The 20,842-nt window shown below is 44.6% G+C and overlaps 1 protein-coding gene across 1 annotated transcript; it reads right to left on the bottom strand.

Moving 5' to 3' along the window:
- Positions 1-54: 54 nt before the first annotated feature.
- LOC121004509 (gastrula zinc finger protein XlCGF17.1-like) lies at positions 55-19,230 on the bottom strand. The gene is made up of 3 exons (XM_040436774.1): positions 19,181-19,230; positions 18,725-18,824; positions 55-1,385 (listed from the first exon to the last, which is right to left on the bottom strand). The coding sequence occupies exons 2-3, from the start codon at positions 18,819-18,821 to the stop codon at positions 433-435; spliced, it is 1,050 nt and encodes a 349-aa protein (XP_040292708.1). The 5' UTR covers positions 18,822-18,824; positions 19,181-19,230; the 3' UTR covers positions 55-432.
- Between the last annotated feature and the right edge of the window lie 1,612 nt (positions 19,231-20,842).

Consider the following 20,842-nt stretch of genomic DNA (forward strand, 5'->3'; position numbering starts at 1 on the left):
AAATCCAATTTGGCTGCTTCGCTGAATTGTACAAAACAATTTACTTTGTGACGAATTACTAGGCACCTGAAAGTAATAATACAGTGTAAAATAAAAAATAAATAAAAATTAAATCATACTTACCTCATCAATTTGCTTGCGACAGGCTGGCCGCCGGTATCTTGATTGAAGATCTGGCGTGAAATCTCGCTTGGCCCATGATGACGTCATACGTCACCGTACATGGGATTTCTTGCGAGATCTTCAATCAAGATGGCAGCGACCAGCCCATCGCAAACAAATGGATGAAGTTTTTTTTGTTTTTTACACCATTTCAGGGAAAATCGATTCAATACCACGAAGCACAAGGAAACTGGGTCTTGCTACTAATCGAGCTTCCCCTGAAATTCAAATCAAAGTCCACTTTGTGGACTTTGATTCTCTAAACACTAATTAATACATTACTCTTTCTGGGCATGAAAATGGCTTCTTCTTTGTGTGACGTCTCTGATGTGTAAGAAGAGTTGATTTTTGAGTAAAACATTTCCCACATTCTGAGCATGAAAATGGCTTCTCTCCTGTGTGAATTTTCTGATGTGTAACAAGAACTGCTTTCTGACTAAAACATTTCCCACATTCTGAACATGAAAATGGCCTCTCCCCTGTGTGACATCTCCGATGTGTAACAAGAGTTGATTTATTAGTAAAACATTTCCCACATTCTGAACATGAATATGGCTTCTCGCCTGTGTGAGTTATTTGATGGGCAACAAGAGCTGATTTATAAGTAAAGCATCTGTCACATTCTGAACATGAATATGGCTTCTCCCCTGTGTGAATTCTCTGATGTGCAATAAGAGCTGATTTGTGAGTAAAACATTTGTCACATTCTGAACATGGATATGGCCTCTCCCCTGTGTGAATTCTCTGATGAATAACAAGAGCTGATTTCAGGGTAAAACATTTCCCACATTCTAAACACGGAAATGGCTTTTCATCCATGTGAAATCTTAGGTATTTAATAAGATCTGATTTCTGGATAAGACATTTCCCACAATGTGAACACAAAAATGGCTTTTCACCTGTGTGAATTCTATGATGTTTAATGAGATCTGATTTCTGCATAAAACACTCTCCACATTCTGAACATGAATATGGCTTCTCTCTTGTGTGAGTTCTTGGATGTTCAACCCATCGTTGGTCTTTGTTTTGCTTAGTAGTCTGTGATGAATCAAAAGATCGGATCCATTGAAAAGGAACGGATGATAGATTGTTGCTATGATAGGTTGAGGCCGGTATATGTGGGACAACTGTATCCTCTTCAAATGTGTCCTCGGTGATACGACAATCATTTTCTGTAAAATCTGAAGATATAAGATGTTCCTTTGAGCTTGTGGCACAGTTATCTGCAAAGAATAAAACAGAATTATTCTTTAATAAATTGACCTTTAAAACTGAATTCCATTTTTGACTAACTAGGACAGTGGTGGCAAAACAGTCTCAATCTTACAGTAGACCTCAGAGTCAAACCCATCAGATCATGATGTTAGGCCACCAGGCTATTCTGTTTTGTGTTGAAGCCAGAATTTTCATAGGTTCCAATGAAATGCTCAGTGGAAAATCATGAAGGGCAGAGCAGAACAGAGGGGAGGAATAGTATGGACATGTATGAAGAAGTCGTTTCTATAAGCTAGCAAAGCTTTGCATTATAATTTATGCCAGTTGCAAATATAATTTATAATAAAGCTTTTGGCCCAGGATATCTTTATTGACCAGTACGTAAGATCTAGTGTTCAGTGGTGGACTTTTTAATTGATCAATCTGCTCAGATGTTGGCTCTGCCATTACAATACCCTGAGTGCTGCCCAATGGAAATTCATAGAACTCAGAAGAGTAGGTGACAAACCCAGCCTTCTGATCAACCGTGGGATGCCCTGGGTGTTATCACTTGTGCTCCAATTACTAAAATATTGGGTGAGCACACTTCATTTGGTCTTGACTGTAAAATTTAATTAAATCAAGCAATTGTATAATTCACACGTGTGTAACATATAAAATTATATAAAACACTCTAAAATTCCTAAAAAATATGAATAAAAATATAGAAAATGGAGGATGCAATAGTCACAAACAACACTTTTTAGAATCGAGTCCACACTTAAGTGAATGCTGCCAAAATAATGGTTTGTTCGCACTGTAGTCAGCTGACTATACAGTGCTATGTATTTTGGTAATATAAGTAGCAATAGCGTATAAATATGTCCATGTATGGATACAATCTATATCTTAAAATGTGACTCAGTATTCAAGTTCTTTCAATCTTATTTCGGATATAAGTCTCAGATATTAGCGTATTATTAATAATCGTTAACAGTTGTTAGGCATTCCTTGAGGGTTGCTGTATTTGAGGTTATCACTTGTGCTCAGAAATTATATTAGAAATTAACTTCAGAATATTTTCTAAATGTGTGATTTTATGGAACTTGTGGATTCTCTAAGCTGTAATTCATGGGTGCAAGCTGAACTGTTTATGGATTATAAGGGATCCCATGACCTTCACCCTTAACTCCAGCAGGAAGATCCCCAGGTTGCAGTCACTACAGGGAGTGCAGAATTATTAGGCAAGTTGTATTTTTGAGGATTAATTTTATTATTGAACAACAACCATGTTCTCAATGAACCCAAAAAACTCATTAATATCAAAGCTGAATATTTTTGGAAGTAGCTTTTAGTTTGTTTTTAGTTTTAGCTATTTTAGGGGGATATCTGTGTGCGCAGGTGACTATTACTGTGCATAATTATTAGGCAACTTAACAAAAAACAAATATATACCCATTTCAATTATTTATTTTTACCAGTGAAACCAATATAACATCTCAACATTCACAAATATACATTTCTGACATTCAAAAACAAAATAAAAACAAATCAGTGACCAATATAGCCACCTTTCTTTGCAAGGACACTCAAAAGCCTGCCATCCATGGATTCTGTCAGTGTTTTGATCTGTTCACCATCAACATTGCGTGCAGCAGCAACCACAGCCTCCCAGACACTGTTCAGAGAGGTGTACTGTTTTCCCTCCTTGTAAATCTCACATTTGATGATGGACCTCAGGTTCTCAATGGGGTTCAGATCAGGTGAACAAGGAGGCCATGTCATTAGATTTTCTTCTTTTATACCCTTTCTTGCCAGCCACGCTGTGGAGTACTTGGACGCGTGTGATGGAGCATTGTCCTGCATGAAAATCATGTTTTTCTTGAAGGATGCAGACTTCTTCCTGTACCACTGCTTGAAGAAGGTGTCTTCCAGAAACTGGCAGTAGGACTGGGAGTTGAGCTTGACTCCATCCTCAACCCGAAAAGGCCCCACAAGCTCATCTTTGTTGATTCCAGCCCAAACCAGTACTCCACCTCCACCTTGCTGGCGTCTGAATCGGACTGGAGGTCTCTGCCCTTTACCAATCCAGCCTCGGGCCCATCCATCTGGCCCATCAAGACTCACTCTCATTTCATCAGTCCATAAAACCTTAGAAAAATCAGTCTTGAGATATTTCTTGGCCCAGTCTTGACGTTTCAGCTTGTGTGTCTTGTTCAGTGGTGGTCGTCTTTCAGCCTTTCTTACCTTGGCCATGTCTCTGAGTATTGCACACCTTGTGCTTTTGGGCACTCCAGTGATGTTGCAGCTCTGAAATATGGCCAAACTGGTGGCAAGTGGCATCTTGGCAGCTGCACGCTTGACTTTTCTCAGTTCATGGGCAGTTATTTTGCGCCTTGGTTTTTCCACACGCTTCTTGCGACCCTGTTGACTATTTTGAATGAAACGCTTGATTGTTCGATGATCACGCTTCAGAAGCTTTGCAATTTTAAGAGTGCTGCATCCCTCTGCAAGATATCTCACTATTTTTGACTTTTCTGAGCCTGTCAAGTCCTTCTTTTGACCCATTTTGCCAAAGGAAAGGAAGTTGCCTAATAATTATGCACACCTAATATAGGGTGTTGATGTCATTAGACCACACCCCTTCTCATTACAGAGATGCACATCACCTAATATGCTTAATTGGTAGTAGGCTTTCGAGCCTATACAGCTTGCAGTAAGACAACATGCATAAAGAGGATGATGTGGTCAAAATACTCATTTGCCTAATAATTCTGCACGCAGTGTAGAATAATAATGGATTTTGGGCAATAGTGCTCATTGGTAGGGAAGTCTGCAATGGAGCCAAGGGCCATCATCAGGAGATGGTAAGGATGCAACAGGCCACAGGATAAAAGGAGAAAAAAACATAGCCAAGGATCAGAGTCAGGAGAAGTAAAATGGGCAACAGGTGGACAATCTGAAGGACAAGGCAGTAGTGTGATCATGAACAATGGCATACGCGCAATTCTAAATCCTTGCTCCGGGTGCTGGAAAGCCTAGCTACACCACTGCAAATAGTGTGTGAAAATCGTGGCTGTCAGGAGCATAGCAGAACAAGTGAACATTGGCAAAGAATCACTAAGGAAATTCTTAACTGAAAATCTTGGCATGAGGAAGGTGTGTGCAAAAATGGTCCCCAAGGCACTCAACAATGAACAAAAGCAAAGGAGAGTCGACATTTGTCAAGACCTTTTGAAGGAGCAAGATGAAATTTTGTGCAGTGTCATCACAGGTGAAGAAACATGGGTCTACCAATACCACTGCAAGAAAAAGGGGGTCAGTCAGCACATCCCAATGTGCAGGTGCACGCTGCCATGGCTAGAAACACGAAGAAAAAAGTGCAACAGCACTTTGAAAACTAAATAAAGTACAATAATACCATAATTATAGAACATTATTCTGGTGCTAATGCTACGATTATTTTGTAAATTTGAAATTCTTGGCAAATACATTTTGTACAAAATTATTTGGGCCCGTCTGCCAAATGTCAAGGCGATCTCTGTAAGACGGGAACCTAATACTAAATTCTATAACGGCCACCATAAAATTCAGAGAGTGCAGGTTTTACATGCATGCTGGATCAACTCTGCTTTTTATAATTTTTGGTGCCATAATAGCCTCTATTAAATCCAGGAAATGCAGTTACCAACATGCATGCTGAGCCCACTCCATACCTCTCCTGGTGCCAAAAGGCTTCCAATAAGAGCGGTGATAGTAGGCTACAGCTTTATACTTGCACTAATTAAAATCAGCCTATGGGGCAGACAGGCTGGTCAGGAGTGCACGACCAACAGGAGTCAGCCACACCTCCTGTACAAACTGCAAAGAAAAAGGGGGTTAGTCAGCACATCCCAATGCGCAGGTGCGCGCTGCCATGGCTAGAAACACGAAGAAAAAAAGACCCAATATAATAATTTTGTACAAAAATGTATTTGCCAAGAATCTCAAATTGACAAAATAAGCGTAGCATTATCAGCAGAATATTCTCTACAATTATGGCATTAGTATTAAGCAAATATATTGCTGCATTTGTGGGAGGGGAGGCTGATTACAAGGCTAATTACACGCACCTGTGGGCCCAGGCTGGCTAATTACTAAGCTGATTATACGCACCTGTGGGCCCAGGCTGGCTGATTACTAGGCTATTTATAGGCACCTGTGGGCCCAGGCTGACGATGATTCAGCTGATTTCACTACCTCTGAGTCAGCAGCATGGTGTGGAGGCTCCTTACGGCTGGGCGACGGCAGAATGTCTCAGGAGGGCGCTGGTATTCATGGTAGGATCGGAGTTGTTTGTACGGGACCCATGCTGCGGTCCACGACATGTAGCGCTCTGGGATGAAGCAGAGTTTGGGCACTAATGGTCGAACCATGGTTGTTTGTATTGTTTGTCTGGCTATTCAAAGGCCTGGTGGGGCCATTGCATACAGTTATTGGGGTAGCATGTGCTTAGAGTGGGCATGGTGGTATGTTTTCTGATACCTGGCTTACATGCGGGACGCGTGTCTGCAGTTGGCTCAAGCTACGCGTGCTGGGTTTAAGTGATGGTAAATTTGGATCAATGGTAGATTAAAAGGAAAAAAAGAAAAAAGGAAAAAAGAAAAAAAAACAAACTCCTGCAGCATCATGTGGAGGTTCGGTTGCGCCTGGGCAATGGCAGAAGGTGCCAGGCGAGTGCTTGCATTCACGGTAGGATCGGACTTGGTTACACGGTCCATGACTTGTAGCGCTCTGGGGCGAAGGGGGTTGGGCTCCATGGTCAAATGATCGTGGTTAGGATTGTTACCTTCAAAGCTACATCTGTGTGTTGCATTTACATTTTGTCCTATACGCCATTCACTACTAGAGCAGCGTTCGCTGTTGCATTACATTAATACTCTGCTCACTTTCAGATTGCATTCATACGGCTGCTTTATACCATGCTCCTCATGCTCATACTCAGAGCTGTGCCCATACCATGTTTTAGGCACCACTCACATCCAGAGCTGCATTTACCCACTTGTACTTACATCATGTGTTATACTCTGCTTCCACTTAAAGCTGCATTTCTTTTCATTGCTACATAATGGTTACTCAGTATTCTTACTAGGGCTATCAGCACACCGCTCTGATACTGCTCTTCCGATAAACATAGCTGCTTTCTTTTCAGGCTTACGTTTCTTTCCTCGGTGGTTTGTTACATTCCTTAGGCCTACCTTTTTCTGTTTACTTGGGGGGAAGAGAGAGAGGAAAAAAATAAAAAATAAATAAATGGGTGGTGTTTTTTAATCCTGGTTTGCATTCACTCAGACTGGTCTCCTTTTACTTCTGGTCCGCATTCACGCAGATTGATCTCCCGCCCCAATTAACCAAATAGCTCCCTAGCGGACAGTGGGCCAATAGGAGTAAGTTCCTACTATGTTTTCACAGTTGTTCATTCGTTTGTCACGACAAGGGTCTTTTCTTAGCAAACTGCAATGCCTCTGGCTCTTGTTTTTCTCCCATCTGTTTCAATTTCGCGGTTGGTTAATGTTTCATTCATGCAAGTGGTTCGGATCACTAATGTCTATGCATTTGCCATTAGGTCTGGCTCACGTTTTAATTACTTATCGTCACTGTAAGGTCATCCAGGTCAATCTCTTGGCTTCAGGGGGCCTCATGGCTTCGGGGGCCCGATGACCGTTCATGTTGTTCGTTAGGGGTACAATATGGTTGTATGCTGGTTAGCGTCCTAGGTTTATTGTCGGAAAGGGTCATGGTTATGCGAGTCCCCAAGTTATACTGGTGCTGCATAAGTGGTTTATAAATAAATAAAAAATAAAATAAAATAAAAAAATCCGCCATTAGAGTCTCTCACTCATGGCTTCTCCGTTTTAGTTTTACACATATGGCTCCGCCATTAGAGTCTCTCACGCATGGCTTCTCCATTTTAGTTTTACACATATGGCTCCGCCATTAGAGCCTCTCACGCATGGCTTCTCCGTTATAGTTTTACACATATGACTCCGCCATTAGAGCCTCTCACGCATGGCTCCGCCATTAGAGTCTCTCACGCATGGCTTCTCTGTTTTTAGGTTTACACATATGACTCCGCCATTAGAGTCTCTCATGCATGGCTTCTCCGTTTTAGTTTTACACACATGACTCCGGCATTAGTCTCTCACGTACGGCTTCTCCGTTTTAGTTTTACACACATGACTCCGCCATTAGAGCCTTTCACGCATGACTCCGCCATTAGAGTCTCTCACGCATGGCTTCTCCGTTTTAGTTTCACACACATGACTCCGGCATTAGTCTCTCACTTATGGCTTCTCCGTTTTAGTTTTACACATATGACTCCGCCATTAGAGCCTCTCACGCATGGCTTCTCTGTTTTTAGGTTTACACATATGACACCGCCATTAGAGTCTCTCACGCATGGCTTCTCCGTTTTAGTTTTACACACATGACTCCGCCATTACAGGGAGTGCAGAATTATTAGGCAAATGAGTATTTTGACCACATCATCCTCTTTATGCATGTTGTCTTACTCCAAGCTGTATAGGCTCGAAAGCCTACTCCCAATTAAGCATATTAGGTGATGTGCATCTCTGTAATGAGAAGGGGTGTGGTCTAATGACATCAACACCCTATATCAGGTGTGCATAATTATTAGGCAACTTCCTTTCCTTTGGCAAAATGGGTCAAAAGAAGGACTTGACAAGCTCAGAAACGTCCAAAATAGTGAGATATCTTGCAGAGGGATGCAGCACTCTTAAAATTGCAAAGCTTCTGAAGCGTGATCATCGAACAATCAAGCGTTTCATTCAAAATAGTCAACAGGGTCGCAAGAAGCGTGTGGAAAAACCAAGGCGCAAAATAACTGCCCATGAACTGAGAAAAGTCAAGCGTGCAGCTGCCAAGATGCCACTTGCCACCAGTTTGGCCATATTTCAGAGCTGCAACATCACTGGAGTGCCCAAAAGCACAAGGTGTGCAATACTCAGAGACATGGCCAAGGTAAGAAAGGCTGAAAGACGACCACCACTGAACAAGACACACAAGCTGAAACGTCAAGACTGGGCCAAGAAATATCTCAAGACTGATTTTTCTAAGGTTTTATGGACTGATGAAATGAGAGTGAGTCTTGATGGGCCAGATGGATGGGCCCGTGGCTGGATTGGTAAAGGGCAGAGAGCTCCAGTCCGACTCAGACGCCAGCAAGGTGGAGGTGGAGTACTGGTTTGGGCTGGTATCATCAAAGATGAGCTTGTGGGGCCTTTTCGGGTTGAGGATGGAGTCAAGCTCAACTCCCAGTCCTACTGCCAGTTTCTGGAAGACACCTTCTTCAAGCAGTGGTACAGGAAGAAGTCTGCATCCTTCAAGAAAAACATGATTTTCATGCAGGACAATGCTCCATCACACGCGTCCAAGTACTCCACAGCGTGGCTGGCAAGAAAGGGTATAAAAGAAGAAAATCTAATGACATGGCCTCCTTGTTCACCTGATCTGAGAACCTGTGGTCCATCATCAAATGTGAGATTTACAAGGAGGGAAAACAGTACACCTCTCTGAACAGTGTCTGGGAGGCTGTGGTTGCTGCTGCACGCAATGTTGATGGTGAACAGATCAAAACACTGACAGAATCCATGGATGGCAGGCTTTTGAGTGTCCTTGCAAAGAAAGGTGGCTATATTGGTCACTGATTTGTTTTTGTTTTGTTTTTGAATGTCAGAAATGTATATTTGTGAATGTTGAGATGTTATATTGGTTTCACTGGTAAAAATAAATAATTGAAATGGGTATATATTTGTTTTTTGTTAAGTTGCCTAATAATTATGCACAGTAATAGTCACCTGCACACACAGATATCCCTCTAAAATAGCTAAAACTAAAAACAAACTAAAAACTACTTCCAAAAATATTCAGCTTTGATATTAATGAGTTTTTTGGGTTCATTGAGAACATGGTTGTTGTTCAATAATAAAATTAATCCTCAAAAATACAACTTGCCTAATAATTCTGCACTCCCTGTAGAGCCTTTCACGCATGGCTCCGCCATTAGAGTCTCTCACGCATCGCTTCTCCGTTTTTCGGTTTACACATATGACTCCGCCATTAGTCTCTCACGCATGGCTTCTCCGTTTTAGTTGTACACATATGACTCCGCCATTAGTCTCTCACGCACGGCTTCTCTGTTTTAGTGTTACACATATGACTCCGCCATTAGAGTCTCTCACGCATGACTCCGCCATTAGAGTCTCTCTGTCACGGCTGTAAGTGAGCAACTAGAGCATACACAGAAAATAGAGCCACTGACCGGACCCAAACTAGGGAGGATAAAGGATGACCCCTGTCAGACCCTCAAAGCTTTCCCTATGCTGCTAAGCACATACCCGAATCCTAATGGTGGAACGAGGCATGCCCGCATACCTAGACTGATGACCACTGTAACCCCTACAATAGTAGAAGGGGCACGGCCACCGGTGCCCTGCTCAGTATATGGAGGGAACCGTGGTCGCCTCGGATCCGGTCAGAAAACAAACAGATACACTACAATGTCTGCACACTTAGCTGAAGGAGCTGCGGCTGCAGAGAAGATGGATCCAAAGACAGGTGGCAATATCCAGAGTACTTGCTGCAGCAGAACACAGGTCCAGTGAAAAGATAGCATACAAGTGAAGATACTCAAGCAAGAGCTACAACTCAAATGAGAAATATAATCCACACTCTACAAAAGGAGGAGGAGTGATTTAAAGGCAGAGAAATCAAACATAGGAGAAACAGCTGGGAGGAAGGAAACAGAGAGTAATGACCTCATCCCAGGGGCGGAGAAACAGAGCAGTGAGAACTCCTCCAAGCTCTGGTAGTGACATCATCACAGGGGTGGAGAAACAGAGTTGTGAGAACGTCTCAAAGCTCTGGTAGTGACAGTACCCCCCCCTCTACGGGTGGACTCCGGTCACCCAGGACCCACCTTCTCAGGATGAGCCCTATGAAATGCCCTGATGAGGCGAGTGGCTTTAATGTCCGACACCGACACCGGAACCCACATCCTCTCCTCAGGACCATAACCCTTCCAATGAACGAGGTACTGAAGAGAACCGCGGACAATGCGAGAGTCCACAATTCTGGAAACCTCAAACTCCAGATTGCCATCAACCAAAATCGGAGGAGGAGGCAAAGAGGAGGGTACCGTGGGCTGGACATATGGTTTTAAGAGAGATCTGAGAAATACATTATGTATCTTCCAAACCCGTGGAAGATCAAGACGGAAGGCAACAGGATTGATGACTGACAAGATTTTATAAGGCCCAATAAACTTGGGACCCAATTTCCAGGAGGGAACCTTCAGTTTAATATTTCTTGTAGACAACCACACCAGATCACCCACATTCAGGTCCGGACCAGGCACACGTCTCTTATCAGCCACACGCTTATACTTCTCACTCATCTTTCTAAGATTACTCTGAATCTTTTGTCAAATGATAGACAAAGACGAGGAAAATCTCTCCTCCTCAGGTAAACCAGAAGGAGCCCCTCCCGAGAATGTCCCAAACTGCGGATGGAACCCATATGCACCAAAGAATGGTGACTTATCAGAAGATTCCTGACGGTTGTTCAGAGCAAACTCAGCAAGAGGGAGAAATGAACACCAATCCTCCTGGTTCTCTGCCACAAAACAGCGCAAATATGTCTCCAGATTCTGATTGAGGCGCTCAGTCTGACCATTCGACTGCGGGTGAAAAGCAGAAGAGAAGGACAGCCGAACCCCCAGGCGAGAACAGAAAGCCTTCCAGAATCTGGACACAAACTGCGTGCCTCTATCGGAAACAATATCAGAGGGAATTCCATGCAACTTAACAATATGGTCGACAAAAGCTTGCGCCAACGTTTTAGCATTGGGTAAACCAGGGAAAGGTACGAAATGAGCCATCTTGCTAAAACGGTCCACCACCACCAGGATCACCGACTTCCCTGAGGAACGAGGAAGATCCGTGATAAAGTCCATGGACAGGTGTGTCCAAGGACGGGAAGGTATGGGTAACGGGAGAAGGGAACCTGAAGGCCGTGAACGAGGGACCTTAGCGCGAGCGCACGTCTCACAAGCAGCCACAAAACCCTCCACCGACTTACGAAGAGCCGGCCACCAAAATCTCCGAGCAATGAGATCTACCGTGGCTCTACTCCCGGGGTGACCAGCAAGAACAGTATCATGATGTTTCTTGAAGAGTTTGTGACGTAGCTCAGGAGGCACAAACAACTTCCCAGAAGGACAACGGGCAGGTGCCTCAGTCTGGGCAGCCTGGACCTCGGCCTCCAAATCAGAATATAGAGCAGAAACAACTACCCCCTCCGCCAAAATGGGACCCGGGTCCTCGGAGTTTCCTCCTCCCGGAAAACAACGAGAGAGAGCATCAGCCTTCACATTTTTGATCCCAGGGCGGAATGTAACGACAAAATTGAATCTGGAGAAGAACAGAGACCATCTGGCCTGTCTCGGATTCATACGCCTGGCCGACTCCAAGTATGCCAGATTTTTATGGTCGGTAAAAACGGTGATAGGGTGCCTGGCCCCCTCCAACCAATGGCGCCATTCCTCGAAAGCCAACTTGATGGCCAACAACTCCCTATCTCCCACAACATAGTTTTTCTCTGCCGGGGAGAGTTTTTTAGAGAAAAAGGCACAGGGTCGCCATTTGGCAGGAGAAGGGCCCTGGGACAAAACCGCACCCACACCCACCTCGGAAGCATCCACCTCAACAATAAAAGGTAAGGAAACATCGGGATGCACCAAGACGGGAGCAGACGCAAAACTCTCTTTAATCTTAGAAAAAGCTGCAAGCGCCTCCTCCGACCAATAGGAAAAATCCGCCCCCTTTTTTGTCATGTCAGTGAGGGGTTTGACAACAGAGGAATAATTCAAAATGAACTTTCTGTAATAGTTCGCAAAACCCAGAAAGCGCATCAATGCCTTCTGATTCTCGGGAAGCTCCCACTCAAGTACAGCACGGACCTTCTCCGGATCCATGTGAAAACCAGAAGCAGAGAGGAGAAAACCCAGAAATTGAATCTCTGATACCATAAAAACACATTTCTCCAGCTTGGCGTTCAATTTATTTTCCCGCAGAATCTGCAGAACCTGAAAAAGATGATCCTGATGGGTCTGAACATCAGGGGAAAAAATCAAAATATCATCAAGATACACCAATACAAATTTCCCCATTAAATGGTAGAAAATACTGTTAACAAAATGCTGAAAGACGGCCGGAGCATTCATCAGGCCGAAAGGCATAACGAGATTCTTGAAATGCCCGTTAGGGGTATTAAAGGCCGTTTTCCATTCATCCCCCTCTCTGACCCTGACCAGGTTGTACGCGCCTCTCAAATCCAATTTGGAAAAAACCTTGGCCCCAGCAATTTGGTTGAAGAGGTCCGGGATCAGAGGAAGGGGATAGGGATCGCGAATCGTGATACGGTTCAGCTCCCTAAATTCTAGGCAAGGTCTCAGAGAGCCATCTTTTTTTTTAACAAAAAAAAACCCAGCGGCAACAGGTGATTTTGAGGGACGAATATGCCCCTTATCGAGACTCTCTGAGATATAGGTTCGCATTGCGATTCTTTCCGGTTGTGAGAGATTGTAGAGGCGTGCTTTTGGCAGCTTGGCGCCGGGAATGAGGTTAATGGGACAGTCAAACTCCCGGTGAGGAGGTAGCTCCTGAACACCGCTCTCGGAAAACACGTCCGAGAAATCAGAGAGAAATGATGGCACAGTTTTAGTAGACACCTCTGCAAAAGTCGCTGTGAGACAATTCTCTCTACAAAAGTCACTCCACTCATTTATTTGCCTTCCTTGCCAATCAATAGTGGGGTTATGTCTAGTGAGCCAGGGTAACCCCAAAACTAGAGGAGAAGGCAATCCGTTAAGGACAAAACAAGATATATCCTCCACATGAGTGTCACCCACAGCCAACCGGATATTGTGAACAATGCCCTTCAGAGATCTCTGTGAGAGTGGAGCAGAGTCAATAGCAAAAACAGGTATATCCTTTTCTAATGTACAAACCTGAAAACCATGCATGGCTACAAATTGAGTGTCAATAAGATTGACGGCCGCTCCACTATCGACAAAAATCTCACAAGAAATGACTTTGCTCTCTAGCGCCACCCTGGCAGACAGGAGAAAACGGGAACTGCAGGTCAGAGGAAAAGCATCAATTCCTACGTCAACTTTGCCCAAAGTAGCAGATGAAGCAGAGTTTGATGATTTACCTTTTGAGGTTTTTCTCTTATTATCGCTCTTATTACAGTTCAAGAATCTCCTAGACGGACAAACATTTGCCAAATGACCTATGCCCCCACAACAAAAACACACCATACTCTGAGGACTAAATCCTCTTTTATCAGGGGCAAGTCGACCTAGCTGCATGGGCTCCTCCTCAGAGGGGACCGAGACAGAATGAGGCCCTTGCACACTGAATGAGTCCGCACGACTGCCCCTAGACTGACAATGGCTGGACAGAGAGGTCTCGTTTCTTTCTCTTAGACGCCTGTCAAGGCGTACCGCCAATGACATGGCAGACTCTAAGGACGTTGGTCTCTCATGGAAAGCAAACGCATCTTTCAATCTCTCTGAGAGACCATGACAGAACTGACTCCGGAGTGCAGCATCATTCCAACCTGAATCAGCTGCCCATCTCCGAAATTCAGAACAATAAAGCTCCGCAGACAGTTTGTTCTGGCATAAAAAACGTAAGTTAGATTCGGCCAGCGCAACACGATCTGGGTCATCATATATCTGCCCCAGGGCCACAAAAAATCTTTCCACGGATCGAAGGGAGGGATCCCCTGATGGCAGCGAAAATGCCCAAGTCTGAGCATTACCCCTGAGCAGGGAGATGGCAATCCTCACCCTCTGCTCTTCATTACCAGAGGAATGGGGACACAAACAAAAATGGAGTTTGCATGCCTCTCTGAAGCGAACAAAATTCTCACTGCCCCCGGAGAACGTTTCCGGAAGTGAGACCTTTGGCTCGCAACAGACTCCATGGGCCGGAGCAGAGCCCAATGCTTGAAGCTGAGTCATAGATTGACGGAGATCCGCTACCTCCAAAGAAAGACCCTGCATGCGGTCAACCAGGCCAGAAAGCGGATCCATGTCAAAAAAGACGGTTTTGGTGGATTATAATGTCACGGCTGTAAGTGAGCAACTAGAGCATACACAGAAAATAGAGCCACTGACCGGACCCAAACTAGGGAGGATAAAGGGTGACCCCTGTCAGACCCTCAAAGCTTTCCCTATGCTGCTAAGCACATACCCGGATCCTAATGGTGGAACGAGGCATGCCCGCGTACCTAGACTGATGACCACTGTAACCCCTACAATAGTGGAAGGGGCACGGCCACCGGTGCCCTGCTCAGTATATGGAGGGAACCGTGGTCGCCTCGGATCCGGTCAGAAAACAAACAGATACAGTACAATGTCTGCACACTTAGCTGAAGGAGCTGCGGCTGCAGAGAAGATGGATCCAAAGACAGGTGGCAATATCCAGAGTACTTGCTGCAGCAGAACACAGGTCCAGTGAAAAGATAGCATACAAGTGAAGATACTCAAGCAAGAGCTACAACTCAAATGAGAAATATAATCCACACTCTACAAAAGGAGGAGGAGTGATTTAAAGGCAGAGAAATCAAACATAGGAGAAACAGCTGGGAGGAAGGAAACAGAGAGTAATGACCTCATCCCAGGGGCGGAGAAACAGAGCAGTGAGAACTCCTCCAAGCTCTGGTAGTGACATCATCACAGGGGTGGAGAAACAGAGCTGTGAGAACGTCTCAAAGCTCTGGTAGTGACACTCTCACGCATGACTCCGCCATTAGAGTCTCTCACGCATGACTCCGCCATTAGAGTCTCTCACGCATGACTCCGCCATTAGAGTCTCTCACCCATGACTCCGCCATTAGAGTCTCTCACGCATGGCTTTGCCATTAGAGTCTCTCACGTATGGCTTCTCCCTTTTAGTGTCACATATGACTCCGCCATTAGAGTCTCTCACGCATGGCTTAGCCATTAGAGTCTCTCACGTATTGCTTCTCCCTTTTAGTGTTACACATATGACTCGGCTATTAGAGTCTCTCACGCATGGCTCCGCCATTAGAGTCTCTCACGTATGGCTTACCCCTTTTAATGTTACATATGACTCCGCCATTAGAGTCTCTCATGCATGGCTTTGCCATTAGAGTCTCTCACATATGGCTTCTCCCTTTTAGTGTCACATATGACTCCGCCATTAGAGTCTCTCACGTATGGCTTCTCCCTTTTAGTGTCACATATGACTCCGCCATTAGAGTCTCTCACGCATGGCTTAGCCATTAGAGTCTCTCACGTATGGCTTCTCCCTTTTAGTGTTACATATGACTCCGCCATTACAGTCTCTCACGCATAGCTTAGCCATTAGAGTCTCTCACGTATGGCTTCTCCCTTTTAGTGTTACACATATGACTCGGCCATTAGAGTCTCTCACGCATGGCTCCGCCATTAGAGTCTCTCACGTATGGCTTACCCCTTTTAGTGTTACATATGACTCTGCCATTAGTCTCTCTCGCATGGCTTCTCCGTTTTAGTTTTACACATATGACTCCGCCATTAGTCTCTCACGCATGGCTTCTCCCTTTTAGGGTTACACATGTCTCTGCCATTAGAGTCTCTCACGCATGGCTCCGCCATTAGAGTCTCTCACGTATGGCTTCTCCGTTTAAATTTTACACACAACAACGCCAGTCGAGGCCGGATGCGTGGTCCCACAACAAGTAAGTTCCGTGTCTTTTTCTGCCTTCAGACCCGCTCGCATGGCTCGGTCATCTGTGGCTCGCAATACAATTTTCTTGTGGTGGCTCGCACGTGTGACTTGTGCCATTAGAGTCTCACTCACGTTATTGTTTTCCCTGACTTTTATTTTCTAGGTTGTTGGGTTTTCATTGTTTTCTTTATAAGCAGTCATCCCAAGCCTGCCTTTGCGGACATCATCTTCTCACAGGCATGCTTACTTCATCTACAAACTTGGGCTGAGGGTGTTGGTGTCCGGCCTAAGTCCTAGGTATCGTCCATCTTCCAGTAGGAGGTACAGTAATAAGGCGCAGTTTACGAATTCTGTCATGTCTTCTGACACGACAAGTCCTATCACGACTACAGGCGCAGCACACATAGTTTATCACGACCTTAAGCATTTTCTGTCACAACTGCAGGTATTGTGTACGTTCTGTCCTTATTACAGGCAACATTAGCTCGTTAATCGAAATAGCCATGTATTCCTGTGGATGGTTCCCCAGGCCTAGTGGGTTTACACATTTCACTTAATTTACTACTACAGTAAGACGGCAGACACCATGTTCTGACTTTTGGGCCCTTAATAGGAAGTGTGGCCTGGGGAATAAGTAGAGGTCAAGTATTTTGCCACCAGGAACAGTTGGTGCCCGATCAGGGCCCTTGGCGGATGGTTGGGGTTCATCTGGGCCGGGGGTCTCGGGCTGCGGCCCTCCGGCTGTTGCGGGGCTGCAGCTCCCACGGTGCCCGGACAGCCTACAGGTATCAGCCTGCAGCAGGGCATTGTGGGGGTTGTGGTTTTGCGGCAGCTGGGGGGCCGCAGTTTGGGATGCCTGATCTAGGCACTTCCAACAGATTCACCATTGTTTGTTTCAGTCTGCAGCTCTCAGGATTCAGACCTTCTCGTAATATGGTCATATGTTAGTCAACATAGGAGTAAATCGTTCCTGGTTACCAGACACTCTTTCAATTGCATCAGCATTAACCATCTCCAAGAACGATGTGGCGGTACACATGACAAAGAGGTAAGGTAGATGGAAGTCACTGTGATATATGCGGTATATTCTGCACCTCCATCGTGAAGGGTCCATTGTTTTCCGTTCAAAATCGGGTGTCGTAACGGTATGTATATATTTACCCTAAACAAGGTCTGCTCTTTTTGGCCCCTATAGGCTGCCCTACCACGGCAGTCATGGCATAATTCTACTGCTTGTTGTAGATAGGGGTTAGATAGGTTAGGTTCACCTTTCTGATAGCCTATCCGACCACAATTGTACTTTATTTGGCTTGCAGAGTGCTGTTGCATTGTATATTTTTTTCTACCAATACCAACCTGAAAAGAAGCAGTGAAGTGCCCAATAGAAAACTGCCAATTCTCCCCGACCATAAAAGTTTTGCCAGTTCAAAGCAAAAGTCTAAATAATGTTGGTAACTTTCTGTGATATTAGAGGGATTGTTCACTATTAGTGTTGGACGAGCATGCAATGCTATGCTAACACCAGTTTGGCTCGAGTCAGTGTATTTAAATCAAATTTAGCCTCTATTTCTGAAAAGTTTCTGGCGGGATTCGAACTCACAACCTTCTACATTACAGCCCAGAATGTTAACCACTACACTACACAGCTGCATGGTCAGTTAAGTATCCGTATACAGCAGAAGTCTCTTTTTCTTTTTTTTTGTAACTGACCATGCAGCTCTATGGTGTAGTGGGTAAGATTATTGGCTGTAATGTAGAAGTTTGTGAATTTGAATCCCGCCAGAAACTTTTCAGAAATAGAGGCTAAATTAGATTTAAATACACTGGGTGTCCCCAAGCACTGATTCCATATATGGACATAGCTATATATGAAGCAGAGACTCCTAAGCTGAACTAGAGTCCCGACACCTTCCCCTCTTCAGAGCAGGGGGTGCCTGGTTTAATGCTCGGGTTCTCCCATTGACTTCCATTGTGCGTCGGGAAGTGTTCTACTCGAGCACCAGAGCACACGAGCACTTTGTGCTCAACCAACACTATTCACTATGAATTTGTACCAACTGGACAAACAGTCAACCAAGTGTACTATTTGAAAGTGCTGAAAAGGCTGCGTGAAAAAGCAAGGTGGAAAGGACCCAAATTTTTTTTTCCATGAACAAATCTTGACTGTTGCACCACAACAACGCTCCTGCTCACACTGCACTGTAAGGGAGTTTTTAGCTAGTAAGCAAATAACTATATTGGAACAAAATACATATTCACCAAATCTAACCCCCCAATTACATTTTTCTTGTCCCAAAGATAAAAGAAACACTGAAAGGGAGGCATTTAGATGACAACAGAATACAACAGAAGTGCAGAAGGCGATTAAAAAAAAAAACTGTTCCAAAATTGCTTTGAAGTGTGAAAGAGGCGCTGGCACCGATGAATAGTTTCCCAAGAGTACTTTGAAGGCAACCACAGTAAAACTCAACAATGAGGTATGTAGCACTTTTAATGCTATGAATTTGCAAACTTAATTGTCAAACCTCATATATTATTCTCTGCTTTATATACTGGCTACTACTCACCTGGGCTGTTATCTGCAGGAATGTCCTCTATACTCTGCTCATCATCCCTCACATATGTCTCTGTAAGATTAATATTGTTCAGATCTTTACCCTTCATCTTCTGTGAAAAAAATATTGTAAAAGTCATCATATGGTTGGAGAAGCCGTGTGGAAGGTTTTACATGATGAAGATCAGTAACAGCAGGAGTTATCTGACCCAAATATCTACAGGTCTCCTGTATAAATCCAGCCAGTTAGTTCCTTATTCTGAACAGCAGTCCTTATAGCCAGAAAATTGTGAGAAGCTCCAGACTACATGTAATGTCTATGGTCAGCTGTAATCCTGCCATCTCCACCTTTCTCATTATACAAGGATAAAACATATAATACTGGTGGATAAAACAAGACTGAACACAAGATCTTCACAGCCTTCTACAGATCACATGGGACATTTCATGAGACCTTAACTCCATCTACCTGATCATCCTGTGGGACATTGTGATGTTCTTCTGAACCATCCTGTGGAAGAAGAGGACTGGGACATCTCTCCGGTGTTCTTCTCTCTTCTTTAAATGTAGGAAACACATCCAGTCACTGAATTTATTCCTTACATACAGATAATGAGAGGACGTGTGTATTTAGTCATGTCTGTTACCTGGTGATGTGAGAGGCCGGTGATCCTCCATCATGACGTCCTTGTACAGATCTTTGTGTCCTTCTAAATACTCCCACTCCTCCATGGAGAAATAGACGGTGACATCCTGACACCTTATAGGAACCTGACAACACAATGATACGGTCATCACCCAGATCCCTTCATAGTGTTCCTGTATAATGTCCCAGCATTCCCAGCGGTGTCACCTCTCCAGTCAGCAGCTCAATCATCTTGTTGGTGAGCTCTAGGATCTTCTCTCTATTGATTTCCTCATGTATCAGGGGGTGAGGTGGAGGCCCCGTGGTTCGGCTCAGGGTTCTTCCCCATCCTTCAGACACAGGGGCCTGACAGCGCTCATTAGAGGTCTTCTTCACTACTGTGTAGTCCTGGTTATGGAGAGACACAGTAATAAATATCACTCCATACATTTCCAGAGTCCCTAACCTCTCCAGTCATGTCCATCTGTTAGTAACATAGATAAGATGATGTAATGTGACATCATCAGAATTTCTCACCTCTCCAGTAAGCCGGAAGAGGATCTCTAGGGTGAGATTTATTATACTCTCCGCCATCTTGTCCCTGTCCCTATTCATCCTTGACGGGTCAATCAGGAGAAGGATCTTATATAGAATATATTCACTGAGCGGATCCTATATTGCCTGAATGGAAAGAAGATAAGACAATGTAAAATAATACAAAATTGCATGTAAGAGGCCCTCAGGTACTATTAACGCTGATGTGAACGTGAGGTAAAATCAAAAAGTCAACTTTTTACAACATAATGGATCCTTCAATTGTTTGAGTGCTTCTCCCAACCTTCTCTCCTGCAGGGCCGGGTTTTGGGTGGCCCCAACACTACGCTGGGTCCCCCGGACACTGTCGAGGTGTCACCACGTGTTGCTGCTCTCCGGAAATGGTGGTAAGGCATGGTGCACCCCCAATGGAAAATAAGTCCAGAGACTCAGGGTCTGCAGTAAACCAGTGTGCTTCCTTACTGAAGGGATTTAGGTGCAATACAATACAGGCGAGGCATAGGGTTGGCTTCTCCAGGCTCCTCCCTGGCAGAAGAAGGGTTTGATGCTGAAGAAAGGCCTGAGCTAGATGTACCTCTCTGTCTCAGAAGGCTGGTACCCTGGTCAAGGGTCCACAGTCTGTAGCTCAGTAGTCCTGGTGGTTCCTTGGTTACAGGGCTGGTGACCCATGGTCTGTGGTTCAGCATCCCCATCTCAGTGTCTTCTTCAGGTCACTTATGCAGACTGGCAGAGTCTTCCCCTCCAAGCACTGGTCCCTAACTACAGGGGCTCTGACTGCTCTCCTTATATTCCATTTCCAGCTAGACTGGAACCTTCTAGTGGGAGGGGTGGAGTGGAGAATCTCAGCACAAACAGATACATTGTTTCAATTACCATCTGGCAAAGACTTACATTAGAGCTTCAATAATACCCAATGGCAATGACACGGCAGTTTTTCCAGACAAGAACAAG

Source organism: Bufo bufo, chromosome 6 (genome assembly GCF_905171765.1).
Source record: "Bufo bufo chromosome 6, aBufBuf1.1, whole genome shotgun sequence".
Classification (NCBI taxonomy): Eukaryota; Metazoa; Chordata; class Amphibia; order Anura; family Bufonidae; genus Bufo; species Bufo bufo.